General features: G+C 36.7%; 1 protein-coding gene across 1 annotated transcript in view; it reads right to left on the reverse strand.

Moving 5' to 3' along the window:
* Nucleotides 1-6,889: 6,889 nt before the first annotated feature.
* The window catches only part of LOC136265825 (influenza virus NS1A-binding protein-like), a 36,542-nt gene continuing 24,123 nt past the window's right edge, over nt 6,890-19,308 (reverse strand). Inside the window, exons 2-3 of the mRNA XM_066060759.1 lie at nt 15,910-16,167; nt 6,890-7,879 (exon numbers count right to left, since the gene is read on the reverse strand). Of these exons, the coding sequence (XP_065916831.1) occupies nt 6,935-7,879; nt 15,910-16,137 (1,173 nt within the window). The 5' untranslated portion in view covers nt 16,138-16,167 and the 3' untranslated portion in view covers nt 6,890-6,934. The remainder of the gene's footprint in view (nt 7,880-15,909; nt 16,168-19,308) is intronic.

Here is a 19,308-nt window from a genome sequence, read left to right on the forward strand (position 1 = left end):
GTCGTGAAATTCATGAGAAGCCTTATCGGTGTCGACCATCCCTCACTGAGACTGAGATTACGTCAGGATGACCTCTGAAGCGTGTAAATACCCTAATAGAACAGTCATTCAATTCGTAATTGTTCTGGCTATATATAGTATGTAGCTACGTGTTGAGCTGGATCCTCAAAAACATTTAATAACTCATGATTATGGATGATGCAATTACGCACGATCTTGAAATTTGGCTCATGCGGCACAGCTTGACCTGCTAAAAATATTTCAAAATCTTTTCATTGAAATGCCTGGCACAATATTTATGGTCTTCCACTATACATTTTCTATGGGGAAGCCATAAGAGTGTAGTATGCATTGCAACCCTTTCCCAAACTTGTAATGGAGCCAAACCACACATGTCTATTGTTGATACTTTTATTGTCACCACTAATCATCTGGTTGGCTGAAATGTTAATTCACTTGAGAAAAAAATCACTTTCACCTTTAGCTGTTTTCAGGATCCAGCTCAACTAGCACATACTATAGCTGCATGGTGAAACCAATTAGTTTATTGCTTTGCTAAATCCAGCCAAGCCATGCATCATTAGACTCAGTATTGGGTGCATGGTGTCTTTCTTAAATCATTTCCCATCACACATGCAGCAGCTATACTTCAGTGATCAATACAATGGTAATGAGTATTAAAAGAGTCCATTATGCTGAATTTCTACTACTATCCTCCGACTATGTGCTAGTATTTGATTGTGTCTCTCTATCAATATTGACTATGTACCTATGTCTTTTTGTATACAACGGTATGTGTATAAGCTCTAATTAGCTGTCGTATTCCATGTGTGTGAGATTAAATAATCTCATACATAGTAGGTTAGAAATTGTATAACTTTTACTAATTAGCAAATACAGAGATTCTAAGCTACGTACATTTGAAGGTTATAAAGTTGAGAAGTTTTGAGTGCTTTCACAGAGACACGAAGTATGGAAAACATTTAGTGCTAGGATTGATAAACAACACTAAAGGAATCATCAAGGCGGAGCTAAGCTAATTATTACATTATTCCTGAGGAATGTTTATCCACTAAAGAATTCTAGCTATGCCTATCTTACTATGAAATTATGTTAAGAATCCACAAAGTATGCAATTTGTTTGTCAAAGTTGTGGTTATTTATAGGCATCTTATATATAAGATCACCTACGTACAGGTCTCTTACTAGAATTAAAACTCAGCATACTTCACAAACATCAAAGTGGTACATGTATTATTAGAGGTAAAGTGATTAGCTATGACTAATTTCACCATTCACGTTCTTTTCACCAGGATAATGCTAATTGATGTGTAGAGGGTGACATTAGCTGCTGCTACAGGGTGTATGTAGCAACTTGCAAAAATAATCCTGTTATATATATGTCCACATAAACACCTTTTCTATATACTCCTATAATATAAGCTACATGGTAACCCTATTATTGTAAAAATGTCTACTACACATGTATAGTTAAAATATTGATATCAAATGACAGGTGAGAATTACAATGGCTTCATTGCCATCTTGACTTAATTCTCCTTACTATAATTTGCCATGCATCACGTTCTCGTTCTCCTCTGGTAATCCCTTCAAGAATCATTTTCCAGCTTTTAGTACTGAAAGAGGAAAATCTTGGGGCTGTCTAAGATCCACTTCTCTTTTTCTCTCCGCTTTGTTCTGTAGGTCCTGTTCTGTAGCCCCATGGGCATGGGTATAAGATAAACTATTCTTATAGACCATATCAGAGATAAATGGTATCTCTGAATTCTCCTTTATTCAAGTAAAATCCATGGGAGTCAATGGGAACTGTAGAGAGCCATGATTCTCCTTACACAGCAATGTCGATGCACCATTGTAAAGTTGGAGAGAAATTTGCATAGAGAATTAAAAGCTTCAGCCTGCACTTGTTGAGAATGGTTAGATTGATATTATCTCCCTACACTAGCGGTAACCAAACTACGTATCAACAGTAGCATTAATTTAGAGACTTTATAAGAGTAACCAGGGGAAAGTTGATGGAACCCTGGAAAGTACTGCAACACCACAGTTGGATAAAACATTCCCCTAACTGCACTGGACTTTCTAGCAGTTGTAGACATTGGAGGTCTACTGGTCAAGGCTGGGATGACTGAGACGTTTACTGTTATGTTATTAGCATTGATAAGATAATAAAAGGTAAAACTTGTGTCAGATATTCCTTTCTGTCTTCAACATAGTTAAGACAAAGATACTCTCTTTATTTTAGTCTTCTCATGGATTCCTAGTGAGGTAGCATATATTGTATGATTAGCTTGAGGCTCAGCCTTAGACCACATGCATGGTAACGATGGGACATTTACCGAACAGGTTTTGCCAATGATCAGGTTGGCAATCCAACCACCTTTGGACCACATAGTCAAAATGAGTCAAGACATGACATCTACTGCCACATGGAACATTTGTACCCACTAATACAGCATATCAATCACCCACTACAACACAAAAGACAAAGTCTGAAAGGTACAATATTTTGGTATAATTCTCTTTTATATTTTGTTGTCACAGGGATATCAAAAACATGCTATTGGGATAAACGTGAACTGTAGTGGTCAAAATAAAATCTTACACAACACTGAGTTTTATCCTTAGTTCTTAGGTATTACAGTATTAAAAAACCTGAAATATATTCTGTGTACTTTTGTAGCCTTATCAATTTGCAGTGATAGCTTCACGTGTTAAAGAATAAAAAAGAAATTGTCTGTAATATTTGTTCCACATCTCTACTATAGCTTAACTGCTCTGCCTTTTGGATGCGATACAATCATTAGAGATTACAATGAAGGATTTTGAGTGACACTGGATCTAAATCTGAAAGTTACTATTATATTCCAAACAACTAGGCTGTAAAAATAAAACTACTGGATCACAGCTGATTTGAGCTACACTTGATCTGGATAATGCTTGTATGAAATTTATAGCCTGATTAGTTGGTGATTGCAGATTCAGTCATCATCTGTGAGACCTTGAGAATTGGCTTGTGTTTCACAGTAAAACTGTTGGATAGTTCACAGTCTGACAAGAGCAGTATTGCGATCACACGATATCCAGGATGTGTTGCTTTCATTTATAGCTGTACAGTTTGTAGTAGTGATGAGACTGATGACAGCATCTAATACTAGGGGTTACAAATCACTGAACTGGATTATGTACTGAACTGAGACATACTTTTAGTTTTTACACATGATCATGATTCTATAATTATGTTGAGTCTTGCTACCTAAGGGCTTCAGGGCACCTGCAGCCTGCTACTAAAACAATTAACATGAGGACCGGAGTAGAATAAGCTAAAACTGACTTCTAGCAGTTTCACTACTATTACTTTTGTTATGGGCCATTCCATGTCAAATCAACATTCAACAAGGAATTTAGGGTCACTTGCACTTGTTGAATATTCATGTAACTTTATATGGAGCTTATTACCTGTACTAATTTTTAGTGCCATATTTAGTTTCTGATGACCACAAACATTTTGAATATTTCATGAAAAATTGGTCCATCTCAAGTAACAAAATTGCGATGGTATTAAAATCCTAAATTAAAATTTTTAACTCCTTTAAGTGATCCATTATTACGGAATATCACTTTAATTTTACATTCAAAGGTACTTAGTTGAGAACTTTCGATCAATTTTATCTCAAAAAAATGCTCATTGAATTTTTTTTGATTGGGTCATGGTCTAGGGGCCCCAATGGGTTCAAGAGATATAATTAAATATAATTTTTATGCTGTTTTATTATACCTGGTAAAAGCAGAGCCTGTATACCAGAAGGCCTTATAAAGGCCTAAGATGTTTATATTAACTGCACTAAGTATGTTTGAAAAATAGGAGAAAGAAGAAAAAATCCATGGTCAGTCTTGAACCTGCAGCCATCTGATTAACGCTCAAATGCTTAAAGGAGTCTGCCAGGCAGTCAGGATATTTTCTTCTTACTATTTTCATGCATTTGTATCCATAAGAACCCTAGAGAGTGACTTATTATCTCTAGTACCCCAAGTGGAACCAAATGGACACTGTGATATATGCAGTGGAATTTTGTAGTCTATTACTGCTGTTTGGCAGCTAGTGTACACTTCCAATAACCACTCCCAACTAGCAAGTTTGTCTTACACAACAAAGGTTCATGTTTCCACCTGTATTGAAAGACCATGCATCTTTAATTAGTATTTCTTTAGATGGGCATTACAGTTCCAATTCATGTACTTTGTATAGCAGATCCAATTGGTCCTAATACAATACAGATGAGCTCCACAATAGAGCCACCATGTGTCCAGAAACATGTGGGTGTTATACCTCCTTTTCAGAAGTACTTTCCTTATCAAGTCAAATCCTACCCCAGTGTACTTACACAGACCCACTCCACACTATATTGTTTTAAGTTATATTTTATGGTCATGTAGTACAGTGGATCTCCTCAAAAAGGACACCCTGAACAGTGGGCACCTATCCATTTTCAATGGAGCACATGCATTTTGACCACTACTATAGCTAATATGAACATTTAATTATGGTCCCATGCAAGGGAAGGGCTCCACTACACATGTTCATTAGTTGTAACTCAATGAAGGAAATTAATTATTGCTATATATGGCATTTTAAAAGTATTTTATACTCATGCACACTTTGAATATCATATCAGTACAAACACTGCAAGTCTTGTAAATACACATGTAGGAGATAAATATGTTAACTAACAGTCTTACATGTGTGGATATTAAGATTTGCTTGTACTGGTCTTCAAAGTGTGCATGCAGGAATGTAAAAAATACTTTTTTTTAACTTTGCAGTCATTATTTTATACTTCTAACCATTATGCTGCAGGGAACATGGTAGCAATGGATAACCACGATAAAATCTTGCCATGACAAGCTTGTATGATGCTAATATAAATTTGGTCATGTAATAGACATGTAAGAATGAACTACCATTATGATAGTAGAAAACCCCTACAGGTAATAATTTTGTATAAAACTTTTATTATATATTATTTCTAAGATGATCCTATAGGGCAGGTGGTTTGTGTCTCAGACGGTCAGAATTACTCTAGTTATTCTGTTAAAGGACACCATAGGTAATTTGATTTTTGGATAACCATAATATTTCCTACAGAACAAGTAATAATAAGGAGTGTATAAGTACTGTATAGCTACAGCATATATTAAGTAGTGAAATCCTTTAAAGAGAGTTTTTGTTTAATTAAGCATTAATTTAGTGCATGCTGCTATGCAGGTTCCCTGAAGCCCTTATTTAAATAGCTAGCAAGACTTAACAATCTAACTATAACATGCATGTGTGCATGGTAAGTCATGGAAACAAAAAAGATGTCAGTCCAGTAGTCCAGTCCAGTGATTAAGAGTATGTGGAATATGTTTAGTATGTTATAAAGAATGTGTGAATATTAGTATTTTTATTATGTGATCATGACTATGTGTAAATGTATAGCCGTTGAGGTAACAAGACTAATAACATAATATATAAAAAGATACATTCTTTTAAGGCACCTAGCTGGGAAACATCAAGTGGAGCAAATATTGCTGGACCACCCAATAATAACTGCATGTGTGTTACATTAACTATCATATAGCTGGAAATGTGATCATCAGATTAAGCTAGAGAGTTAGTGACACAGTATTGATAGCTCCACAAGTATCTTTGTGTAGGGAATACTAGTGATGGTTGATAATAGTAATGATGGCTTAAGGTGGTAGCATCATCCTATTATGCTTTTAATTTCACCTATTATGCTATGCTGCAGTGCTAAAAAATTTAACCTATTGTGTTCAAAATTATAGTCATCCTTTTTGCCTAAACCTTCATGTTTAACTAATGATTTTATGCTTTCATGCAGTATATGGATGACAATAATGTTTGGCTTGAAAGCAATTGTTTAAAGTTAACCATTGAAAAATATTTCATTTGGCAGCCCAATAGCTCTAATGTCAAATGTTTATGTACCTGACTGCTTTATTAGAATTACTTATTAGGCTACAGACCACTATATACTCTCCTTTTCAGTATGTAGGAGAGCAGTGATATGGCTACACAATACTTTGCAGATAGAATGGTTATGTCGATCTTTTCCATGATGTCCATTTTTCACTGGGAACAGTTTACAGTGTGGCAAAATCTACCCATTATGCTAACATTACGTTATATGCTTCAAAGTACCTATTATGCTCAAAATTATGCCAGCATAATAGGATGGTGCACCTCCTACTAATCTAGGGCGCCACAAGCTCCAGGTACAAGTCTCAAAGAGTAAGATGTGTAGTCCACACACTTAAATGCAACATAACAAAACGTTTCAATGAACTAATATGGAGGAAGCTGGACAGCTAAGTTTATAAATTGATTCAGATACTCTAACAGAACAATCAGCTACTTTAATACAATAGTTAGCTATTGCGGTTTTGCTTTACATTCTTACATGACAAAATTAATATTTTACAGCAACAACTACACACTTACTTGAACAATCAATGTACCAATTGGTTTTTACAACTTTTAATTGTATGTAAGTCAGAATGGCTTCGTATTTAATTTTACATAAATTCTCCTGTGAGTCATGCCTACAGACCGCCCTAGCCAAAGCATGGTTCACATGCTGAGTGCATGTACTTTTGTCACTATGTTAATGACTGTTCACCACTTTTGTAGTACTCCACTTTTATTTGCTCTGATATGATAAGGGCCTTAAAAACATTTTGCACCTAGAGCCTCAGGATCAATAAGGTCAGCACTGAATACAATATGTATTAGAAATACATATCAATCAGTTATAATTACAAATATATATTCCACCAGTTATATTGGTACAATTAATGCTTTACTAACAATTTGCCATTAATAATACAGTACCATGTACAATGTATACAGTTACTGTGGCACACATGAGCCAATCCATACAGTATTAGTATGCTTTACCTTATGATCCAACCCTCCTACTACAACTATTTTGTTATCAGCTATGCTAACTGCAGCTGGTGCATTTCTTGCTGATGGGATTTGTCCTATGACTTCCCAGCTGTAGCGGACCTTGTCGAACATGTAAACATTACTAGTGTGCACATAATCACTTCTTATCTTCTTCACTCCACCTACTACTAGTAGGTGTCTACCTTGTATACTGACAGGAGCTGAACGGCACCATGGAGTATCTTCTTGTGAGCTCCACTTCAACTGCCACTTCAACTGGTACCTGGACAGAGTGCGCAGTGGAGCAGTAAATACTGCTGGGGATATGGCATCTTGATTGAACCCTCCTAACAAGTGGAGAACATTGTCTACTACTACTGAGTGTAGTTTATAGTGTGGTAGTGGTAGATCGCCAGTAGTGTACCACTGTCCAGTGGTACTGTCAAACAGTTCAGTAGTGGCTAATGCCCTTTGCTGATCATTTTTACCACCAGCTATTATCAGTACTCCCTGATGACCAGCAGCTGTGGTAAAGTATCTTGGTGTAATCATTCTGTTGTGCTCCTTTAGGTGATCACCATCTAGTAATAATATCTTGTTGGTTACATTACTTTTAATCATCCCTCCAGCAGTGATCAACTGGTTGTTGAAGGTGGTCATGGCAAAGTAGCTACAAGGTGCATTGATAGGAGAAGGGCTCCATGAGTTGTTAGAAGGATTATACACATCTATTTTGTATGATGGGTTGTATCCGGTCTCATAACCTCCTCCAATGTAAACTTTCCCATCAAATAACACAGCAGTGTGGCCTGCACCACCCTTCACTGGTGCAGGGGCTCCATCGTGCCACTTGATGTCAACTGGTACATTGAACAGGTCTGGTGTGGGGGACTGGACCAGTTGTTCCTAAACAACAACAAAATTAATGATGATTTTACGAGGGCCAAAGGGCCTGACCAGAATTATATGAGTGAGATGAGAAAATGTAATACTGCATGGTATTTCTCTCATACTAGACAATAGTACAGCAGTTAGTAACTATAAGATAAAAATACGCTACTAATAAATAGTCCAATATTTGGATATGTATGCACTTTCACATCTGCTTGTGATTTTGCTGCTAGAGAAAATAACACACCAGGGAAAGAGACACAATGGGTGGGCAGTGTTACATTTCCTTAGCTTATCTCACTCACAAGTTAACTTCATGCCCTTGTCATATCACAAAAATTAAGGCAGTGAACATTGATAAGCATGTGCATAACTTCCTTGATGTAACCTTTAAAAAATCTGTGTACACCTGGCACATGTGTAAAGTGTCAAGTAATAATTGAAAAAATAATATATCAACTAGTTGACAATTGCAGCATACAAGGCATATCTCTGTATCAATGTGATAAGATGATACAATGACCATAACAACATAAGATGGCACAAAGTCCATAATACAATAAGGTGGCACTAAGTACCATAGCACCAAGTCCATAAAAGAACATGATCATTATATTCTATTGCTAGTCAGGCCTAGCTTTGAAGTACTGCCTTAGCATACATAGCTACGCTGGTGTGATGGGCAATAATTGAACCCCAATTAGCTGTGTGAAGAATATCTTTGATTAGTACCACATCCCTTCTTGTGCTTGAAGCTCATCAGACTAAATGGCGAAGACAGAAGTGTCTACACCAGGATTTCAAAGTCACAGGACTATGGGGCTTAGCGTATGACAAGAACAGAGGCTGTGGCCTTCTCAACTCCTGTACTGCAATGTAACCACTTCATACTACCTCAGACATTTTACAACACATAGATGGTCATTGTTTGGGAAGGCACCAAACATCACCTGTTTGGGAGGAGCCCCAATTGCTCTCTTCTTGCCTCTTGTAGGTATGGCATAAACAAAGGTCTTTCAGGTTTATATATCTGTTATCACAAATCCAATTAAGGTTTGAAGCTCCAAAACTGCTGGCTTCCACTAAGGCCATCAGTAGTATTAACCTTGGCTTAACAGCTTCAGTGGTAATTATAAGGCCTTGCTGTCATCCAGACCACAATGCCCACATTTAATGTCAATGTCCACAATCCATATGGTCGAGTACCTTGGTTGTGGGAGTTGTGAGTGGATATCCCTCTAAAGAGCCTAGACACCAGTGGGTGCTGCCCAATAGGCATTCCTCTACTATGATCTTGGGTCTTGGATATTGCTGACAGAATGACATTTATTTTCATACCATTCTTGTACAAGCTTGTTATGAACTCTGGAAAATTCTGATCAGGGAATGAAAGGGGATTAACTTGTAGTTCTCAACACTGCTTTCTTCCATATGCTATGTTTGTTCCATTGCTCCAACTTGCCAACAGGAGTCTAGACGTTTCTCCCAAAATTCCTGCTGCTTGCTGCAAATTCCGGATAGTTTCCAAGTGACTAGGCACAGCAGTTCTGTTACTACTAGAGGGCAAGGCTGGAGCCAGAGATATTGAGTGGTCCAGCCATCCATGGACTGCAATAGAGGTCATACTACTTCTTATTGATCTGATGCAACTTTTAGATCATGCGATACTCAACTGCATGTGCTAAGCACACACAGCATGCCAAGTTAGGGGGATCTGGGGGCATACTCCCCCAGGAAAATTTTTGAAAATAGATGATCTGAAATGGCATCTGGAAGCTATAGCTATTTTACTTGCAAAGTCTCTTTCTCCTTTTTGTTAACATTAAGGATATATCATGGTATTTTTGTACTACAGTACCAATTAATTCAATTTCATAGCTAATTTTACTTTCAAAATTTCAGTGAAAGCTTAAGCCATAGGGTTTGTAATTGCTAATGCATGCATGTCATGCTCACATGCATGTCGTACTCACATGCATGTCGTGCTCACATGCATGATCTAGCCCAAAGCAGTACAATGCAGATGACTCACTGAAACTTTTGAGTGATTTGAGGACAATTAACATAGATGTAATGGCTTAGACTAGCTAAGTAGAACAGTGGCTATATTCTATACCGAATGCTCTACGAAAGACGCAGAAAGTATTGCGATGACTGTTCCATTAGAGTATATTATGATGACTGCTCTATTAGAGTATCTCGATCTTTTTTCAAATCAAGTAGCTGAAAAGTGGTCCGGCCAGTCCTGCCCTGCTAGAGGGTGAGGGTTGTTTGAGGGGTCTATCAGCAGCTCTGTGACATCTGGGAGGATCTGAGGGTAGTCTATAAGAAGTCCCTGCAGGGCTGCTTAAGGGACATGGCTACCAGTACTAGTGAAGCATTCTCCTTTTTGACCTTCTGGCGATTAGGAAAAATGGTGGGAACCCCAAAAGATACATCCCACTGATGAGTTTGTTATTGTGGCATAAAATCATGGCTGTGTGCTGCTTTGCTTGGCCTCCAGCCTTGCAACTGTGGTCAGGCAAGAAGGTAGACAGGCGGGCAGGCAGGAAGTCAGGTAGATGAAAATTTGAGCTTTGGAGATTTAAAAAAAAATTCCATATCCGGCTGCCTGTAAGTGTTTTCTTGCGGTTAATGCTGTATTTGATGTAAGATGGTCTCATATTTGTCGGTTTTTAAAGGCGGCACACCTCACTTTTGGGGGGAATGCATAGAGTTTTTTGAAAATGATCAGTGTAGATTGCAAATTTACTGTGGTGGAATGGGATGTATCTGAAAGCGTTGCACAAAAATAACACTACCAACTCATGTACAACAGTCCTTAGCAATGCCTGATTACAAAAACTATCACTACCTACAGGTGTTAATATATAGGTACATTGCTTAATGTGTGCATGCATGAAACATATCACCGCTACATATCTAAATGATCATGAGCATGGACAGTTGAAATTGACTAGTGTCAGTATGAACTGGGTCAACTGGCCCATGGCAACATCCAGCAATAATCTCATTTAACAAACTACTACAGGACTTGTTGATATATAACTATAACTAGCTGGTACAGAGCCAGTGATGCATTACATACCATTGCATTTTGTGATCATGGTAGTAGCTAATTTACTAAAGCTAAGTTCACAACAACAATGAGCTTATAATTCACTGTAATTCATGCTCTGAAAGTATTATACACAACACACATTTATATAGTCACACTAAGAGAATGTTCTAAAACTACAAAGAAAATTAAAAGTTACTAAAATAAGTATCAAGTACAAGTAACTAAAACTAGCTAATTTTATTCATGAACATTAGTCTACTTGGTAGTACTGTTTAAAGAGGGATTCTCCAAAAATGACATGCGCCACCTAAAATTCCACTTTACAAAATTATCCTAGGAACACTTTACATGATGAAAATCACCTTTATGGAATAACATTAGTTCACCGAATTGGAATAAGCGACCAAATAAAATATCACCGAAACTCAAATTTTAGTCTACCTGCCTACCTGCCTGCCTGATCACAGTCGCAAGGCTGGAGGCCAAACAAAGCACCATTTTACATCATATGGAACAATTTAATACAAACAATGACAGACTTCTTTATTAGAGTGTTTGAAAATCTTTCTATCATATAACAGAGATAGCTATACTGAGAGATGATTGATGTATTGATCAGTTTGCTATCTAACCAATGAAATCCCTACAAGTGCAAATATATTCATATGGCAATATGTGACAGTAAGCCTTTTCTATGTCGCATTAAGTTTCTTTAACATGATTCATTATTGAAGAGAATTCATTAGCTCAAACAGTGCACATAATAATTGTCTTCAAGGCAAGCCCTTCAATTTTTCTTCAAGCGATAACTGTTTCCTGTAAAACATTAAATCCAAACCTGGCCAATTACTTTATTAGAGAACTTCAAAATAATTGTTATCGTATACCTGAAACAATTGTACTTAAATCATTTGCTTTGTATTACCTTCTTTTGTGGTCAGCTAGTTACTTATTCAGGTAATAAAATCCTAACAAATGTTAAGTATATTCATACCACCCAATGAGACAGGTATGACATATTTGGCTTTTTTAAATGTTATTCATTATTAAAGCAAATTCATTAGTCCATATGATGTACAGTCATACCTGTCTAATCCGACACCTATGTAATCCAGCATCCTCTCTAATCCGACCAAAATGTCATTTATCAACACTTTTGTATAGAAAACAACCTCTGTAATCTGACACCCCTGTACTCTGTAATCCAACACAATTTGATTCCCTAGACTTGGAAATACATTGTTTTTGACTTTTGTAATCCGACAAAGAATAATAGCAGCATTAAAAACAATCACAAAAAATAATTTTTAAGCAACCAAAGCATTTAATTTAATTGATTGAAAATAATAGAAGAAAAGCTGTAATACTTGCAAATTCTAAACTTAATTCATGTTAAAAACATTGTGTGATCAGTTTTACCTGTAATTTACCTGCATAATCTGACATAATTTGAGATAACATGCAATGTCAGATTTCAGAGGTGACTTGATAATTCAACAACCTCCTTAATCCAACAAAATTTATGGCTCCCATTGAGCGTCAGATTAGAGAGGTTTGGCTGTATATAGCACTTTACTAAGTGTCTATACACACTAGCATTCTGAAGATGTCATGTATACCAATGAAATCCATGAAGACTGTGTTTACATACTCTATCAGAACATTCACAGATTGTTCAATATGGTACCTTTTTGGGCCAATGAGTGTGTGCCCTTTGCTTCCTTTTATCTTCAATCAGGCTGCACGGGCATCTTCTTCTTAATGCAATGCAGCCATATCATATTGAGGCATTAGCTTTCCCTATCAACACTTTCCTTGAGCAGCATAATATATTTAGACGCTGCAAACTTATTTAACACTTACGCAAAACTTGTAACTTCATGATAGGTTCAATGCCACACCAATTAATGTGATCTTGGTTGATTATTAACAATCGAGCACAGAAACCACACTACTTAACAGTCTATCATGTTGACTCATCCCAATGTTATTAGCCTAGCTGTATTCATAAGGCTATTTTTCATCAGTGTCCACATGCATTTTTACTATCGCACGTATTTAACTATTATTTCATCTGATTAACCAAATATTGAGGATGTGCAGTTCACCGAGTTCAGTTTTAAAGACTGCTACACTCATACAGTAGCTACCTTGCACAATGCGCACTATAGCCAAAGAGAATGTGAAGATTGGTGGAATGAAGTTCACAAGTAAGAAATTGATCCTTGAGTGGAACTGATCACATGATGAAGGACGAATATAAATTATGTAGCTACATCTAAAGAGGATAGTTGCCAAACTAGCTATGTTGAGTTACACAAGTTAGTAAATTGCCCGTTATGCAGATAGTTGATATCAAGAGTATAGAAGTATGAAAGATAAGTCTAGCTAGTTATGTTGTGGCAAGTACTAGGGATAGTAATGACTCACCTACCTGCACTCTACATTTGGAATTTTCTGATGAAAAACAGAAAATCACTAAATAGTAGCCTAATGCTAAAATATGAAATTGTGACATACCTCCTGGCTGACTCAAGGTACTCTAATATAGAGTTACACGTCTATGACATAGCTGTATACTAGCTATATAAACAAACCAAACAAACTATAAAGTATATTAAAAATATGATTAATTTAAAAATAAGTAAGGATCCAAGCAGGGGTGTAGCTGCTACACCCTGGCCTGCACGGGCACAGGCCTGGGCAATCATTGCTGGTGCCTGGGTAGAAATAGCGGCACCCACCTGGGTGCACCCATAATTAATGCACACTAAAAATACACACTTGCTATCATTTTGGATCGCCTTGTAATAATAGTATCATCAAAAAATTTGCATTTACTAAGATTCTTCCATCAATTTAGTAAACTTCTATGTAATGCCCAGCATCATTTGATTACATTTTAAGATTAGAGTGAAGGTTGAGAGTCAAACATGTGCTGCAATTTGGTGAAACCACTCAGTGGACAACAGTACTCAGATATAAAGTAATTGTTTTATTAGACATCTAATGGCATAGACTGATGAAGATGACAAAAGCTAATTCCCAGTTGGTTGTGGTACCTGTCTTATTGGTGGCAGAACTAAGGGCTAAGAGGATCCGTGGCATTGTTTATTCAAGTTTTCTCAATGTTGTTATGCTAAAGTGCTCAGTGTGTGCAAGTCGAGTCCTTGGTGCAAGTAGAGAAGACAGAAGGGTGAAAAAGGAGTCAATGCTGGGGCTGGAGTTGAAAGTATTATGCCTATAAACACACTGTATCAGGCAGATGGAAGAGTGAAAAAGAAGTCCGATATTGGGCTAAGTTAGTCCATCATTGATTAGCTTTAGCTTCTATATTATTCATGCAGTGGTATCTTAGTCTAATAGCTGCACAAACAGCAGTGTATCATCGTAGCTAGCTAGGTACATGTAAATCAGTAGTGCACTTTAAACAATTTTCGAAAGCAAATGTGTGATCAAGAGTATACAGAGATGGGCTCGTGTTTCTTTCTAATAAGTTAGTTTGCATAGGGAAAGTCAAACCTTGCATATGAAGAAGTTTACTAGCTACATGGCATGGACATAATTTGGCTTAATCACAGAACACTGTAATTTTCGCAAACTAACTTGCAGAACTAATTCACAGTGCTTTTGTTTCATTGTAACACTAATGTAGTGAAGGTTAATGGCTGTCAAGACATTGAAATAGCTCAGAGTGTTCCCTTCCAAATACTGATCCTCCATTCAATTCCAAATACTGATCCTCCAAAAAGTAAGTGATTTTCAACCTTAAAATGGTATGCTTAAATTTCCTCTGATTTCCTTTTGCTATAGCTCATCTTAATTGCTATTCACTGCTCTTCTTTCCATATCTGGTTTGGAATCTGAGGTATCTATCACGTGTTGTGGGTTATTACGCCTTTTATTGCATGCCCCGAAATGCCCAATACAAAATGTATGGGGAAATTTGCTGCACCCAGTCGGTTTAGGCCATTTTGACGTGCCTAAATTTCCATGAATCTGACTTTTTTGGTATCATTGTACTCACAGAGAGTTGCTCTACACGTATCAAATTCGTAAAGTTACTAAACGGACTTGAGGTAAGCGGTACACAATAATTAATTAAAAATTTTAATGGTTTTTCAATCCAAGTGTATTGGACATGGCTGTTCCAGCTGGCATTTTTGCCATGGACAAAAGTATAGCAAATATCCGCAAACCTGTTGATATGTGCCAGGGAAATCCATAGAGCTAGCTACGCCCCTGGATCCAAGCAATAAAAAGTAAGAGATGAATGATGGTGTTACAGCATAGCTCGGTTTTAAAATCTCTACTTTGGCATTGAACAAAATGGTTGTTATAACATGCCAATGTAGGGATTTTCCTACAGAGCTACTCTGTAATACCATCATTCATCCCTTGTTTCACTACTTTTTATTGCTTGGATCCCTACTTCATTAAAAATTTTAACATACCAGTCATAATTATACTTTGCCTGCTTTTCTATCTTGGTGGATGTGCCAAGGTAATGCATGGAGCAAGAGCCAATAGTGTAACAATGTCATAACATAATGTACACACTGTCTCTAGTCAAGTACAGCAGGAAACAGAAAAAATTAGTCTGGTGCTTTCAGCTAAGTTTCATGCATCTCACAAGCCGTTTTTAAAAAATACATTTTTGCACTTTCATAGCTGACAAGCACAAGTAGGATGGTGTTCAAACCTCAAAAATTATTTGGGGTTCATATAGCTACTACAAATCATCAACAAGTGCTGCCTTTGTAAAGGTACTCTCCAGCAGTGGTGTGGTGTTCTGAGCTATTTGTTCATGGCTCCAAAGACCCATTGCATATTGGATTACGCACTATACATTACATCATCGCTTCACTGCACAACACCTCCAGACAAACACAGCTACAAATAAAAATAAATACATAGACAGTTCAAATTGCAAGGTTATGTGCCTCGTGCTAAAGCACTCAACAATTAACTTGTGTTTACTGACCTTCAAACATTGTTTCTCTGCACTTAGCTGTGTATTTTCCACTCTCAAATCATTGTTCTGTGTCTTAAGACTTGCTTTGAGACCATCAACCTCCACTTTGAGACTATTATTCTCCACCTTAACACCATCGTTCTCCACCTTGAGGTCATTATTCTCCACCTTGAGGTTGTCTATTTCAGTCTTGAGATCACCAACCTCTCCTCTCAGCTCCTCATTACTTATTGTCATCTCCTCCAGTTGGGTGGTCAGTGAAGTCACCTGTACAGTAACAATGTACAAATGATTCTCCTGTTGATACATACCACACAAGATGAAATGTCTTTAAAATGTCATAAGCAATTTTGTTGTGTATAATCTAGTACGGAATATTTTCCCTTCAATTTATAACTCTTTAGTGCTTTATGTTCATGCAAGAGATTTCATGATATACCAAATGGGACACAAAGGATGGCAAGGCTAAGTCCATGATGCATGCATTGTATGTACTGCAGTATGTCAAAAGGCACCTGTGACATCTAACAGTGAAAAACCAATTTGTTGTAGAGTTTTGCTTGTCTGAAGGCATCAGTCAGTCATTCAGTCAATCAGTCAGTAAATTCTACTGAAATAAAACATTATTGGAATCTTTTAGGATCGTACTGAAAGCACTTTTGGACTTCTAACCAATACTACCAAACCACTATTTTCTGGTTGATACTTTTGTAAGAAAATGCAGACCTCCATGATCGCTATGATACTTGTACTAAAAGCTGCTAATTCCATAAAGGCAGGTACACAGCAACAGAGACAAATATAACAGCTTCCAGTAGCTCACCACCATGTGCAGGTTAGAGCTAACAAAGTATAAGACACCTCAATTATAACACATCATAATGTACTGATGTTCACTGTTGTTGTGAACAAATACGTGTTAAAAGCGAATGGCAGTCTAGTATATTTGTGGGGGTTATACCCTTTGGTTCAATAATACTCCTAGCAATCAACTGGCAGTCATGATAAACATTTAAAAACCATGAAGGAACTATACATATACACTGTAAAGTGGGTAATGTAGTAGAGAACAGCATGCATGTGCACAAAATTGAGTTGCAATAAAGGAATGAAACTTTCCATGCAGTTAGTACACCTGATGATGAGAGGTGGGGTCATCACTGATTTGACATTTTGTATCCATTACAACCCATTTATGTCCACCTTTGTCTATATATCAACCATACAACCCTCAATTTGTTGTCAAATTAAAGATTATTATCCAAAAAACAAGTTTATACTTGTTGCAAGTTCACAGTTTATTTCATTTCAAAGTTATGGTCATTTGTACAAGCTACAAATTCTCATAAATACAACTGCCCATGTAATTAATTAGATTACATTCATTATGCACATTTTTGGTTTGTAAGTCAATAAATTATTTTGCCAACCATGCATTTAGGCACTGCAGGGAACCAGAGATTGGAAAGAAATCCAGCGTTGGGGCATAGAGGTTTGTACCCTCCTCCCTTGAGGCACGTACTGTAGTTCAGCAACGGTCATAATTATTCTATTGTTAGTTTAAAACTAAAATCTGGGTTGTATGGCTATAAATATGTGTCTAATACTATTAAAACTCTGAATTGTAAAGCCCACATACATGCTACCCATGGCTATAAAGCTCTGCAGAAATGAAATACGTTTGCTGTAGCTACAGAGTCTACAGAATTGTGAAGTATATCCAGTTGGTTGTGCCCTCAATCTCTCTTACATCTTGCAGTATGTCTTTTCTAAAACCGTTTTGTCAAATTTTGCAAGGTGTACAAGTTTGAACATAAATATTAATTCGCTGCTTGCTCTATATTATTTCAGCTCAGTGAGATGTATTCTTTTAAAGTGGAAAATGTAGCAAGCTTGACTGAAAGCAGCACGTGTCCTTTACAAGTTACAAAGCTGCATACCCTGCACATCAAATATGATTTTAGGAGCAAATATAGCCATAAGTTTTGGTTCAATCTGACAATTACAAACTTTTTTCTACCTCAAGAGAGAAGGGCACAGACCCCCCATTTCCTACTCAAGATTTCTGTCAACTCTCTAGTTACATACATTCCCTGCAATACTTAAGTGGTTAGCTAAATATATCAATTGAATTTGTATATGACCATAATCATCTATACAGATTTAGACTAAAAACTTGCAATAAGTACCAATGTATTATTAGAGAACACAAAAATTTTAAACTGTAACAACTACGCCTTGAAGGGCTGAAAAAGCCAAGAGACTTGAATCTGCAGACCCTACATTCAGTGGTCAAACCAGGGAGTAGGGATATATAAACCGTTCGTTGTCAACGTCTTCTTTTTAGGCACTAGTAAACTGTTGTTCCCCTCCTCCCCTTGTAATAACAGTACAAGGAACGTCGCCTACATGCACCTGCAGATATACTAGTGGACATTTAATTGAATGTCCAAAGGGTATAAATGTGTCCACTAGTATCCCTTAATCAGGGATAAAATGTCAACTAGTATATCTGTATAATTGTTGTACTATACTGCATGCTGTTAGCTACCTAGTACCTCATTTTGGTGCTAAATTTACTTCTGTATATGTGTTAAAGCTTCTGCTGAATACTTAAGGGAGATTTCATGAGACCCTTGGAATCTTAAGCATGCATTAAATTTGACAGCTATCAAAGTCACACTAGCAATGAATAATCTAGCCCTCAGTGAAGTTTGTCATCAAAAATGATTTGCCTATATAGCTACTGCTACCAATAATATAAACACACTGTGAACTGTTAACACCACTAAGCTTCTCTTAATATATTTACATTGACATAAAATAAAATGTATATAATTAAACTCCATGCAATTACATTACGCAATATAGTGTTATAAAAATTTCATGATTTAGAATAACCTAGCTTTTCAGACAGCATCAGACAGCAATTTGTGTATATTCACTTATTTTTCCAGCTCTTTGGTTTATAGTGCTTGTGAATTGCAACTATATAGTGCATATACAATGTTAACTGTTAGCCATGCAGAGAAATACTTTCCAATGCATGCGCACAACAAGAGTTCAAACTACTGATTACTAATGAATAACAGCTAAATAGCTAGACTGCAAAAACTGTATACAGAGCCTGGTACATAAGGCAGTGAGCATCATGATCATCCGGTACAGTAATATTATATACTTTTAGTGGCTGAAAAAAGTGCTTGAGCAAACTTGAGGCCAGTTATTGTTAATTTTATGCTTCAGACCCTAAATTTTTGTCATTATTCTGACAGCACAAAAGTTTTCACCATTAACTATTTTTTACCTCGATGTTTACTACTTGTGTGGAATAATAAACTAACTTGTTTGCATAGCTAGGCATAGAGGAAGGTTGGATAGATGGGTTGAAGTCCTCAGGGGAAGGGT

The sequence above is a fragment of the Dysidea avara genome, chromosome 9 (genome assembly GCF_963678975.1).
Source record: "Dysidea avara chromosome 9, odDysAvar1.4, whole genome shotgun sequence".
NCBI classification, from domain to species: domain Eukaryota; kingdom Metazoa; phylum Porifera; class Demospongiae; order Dictyoceratida; family Dysideidae; genus Dysidea; species Dysidea avara.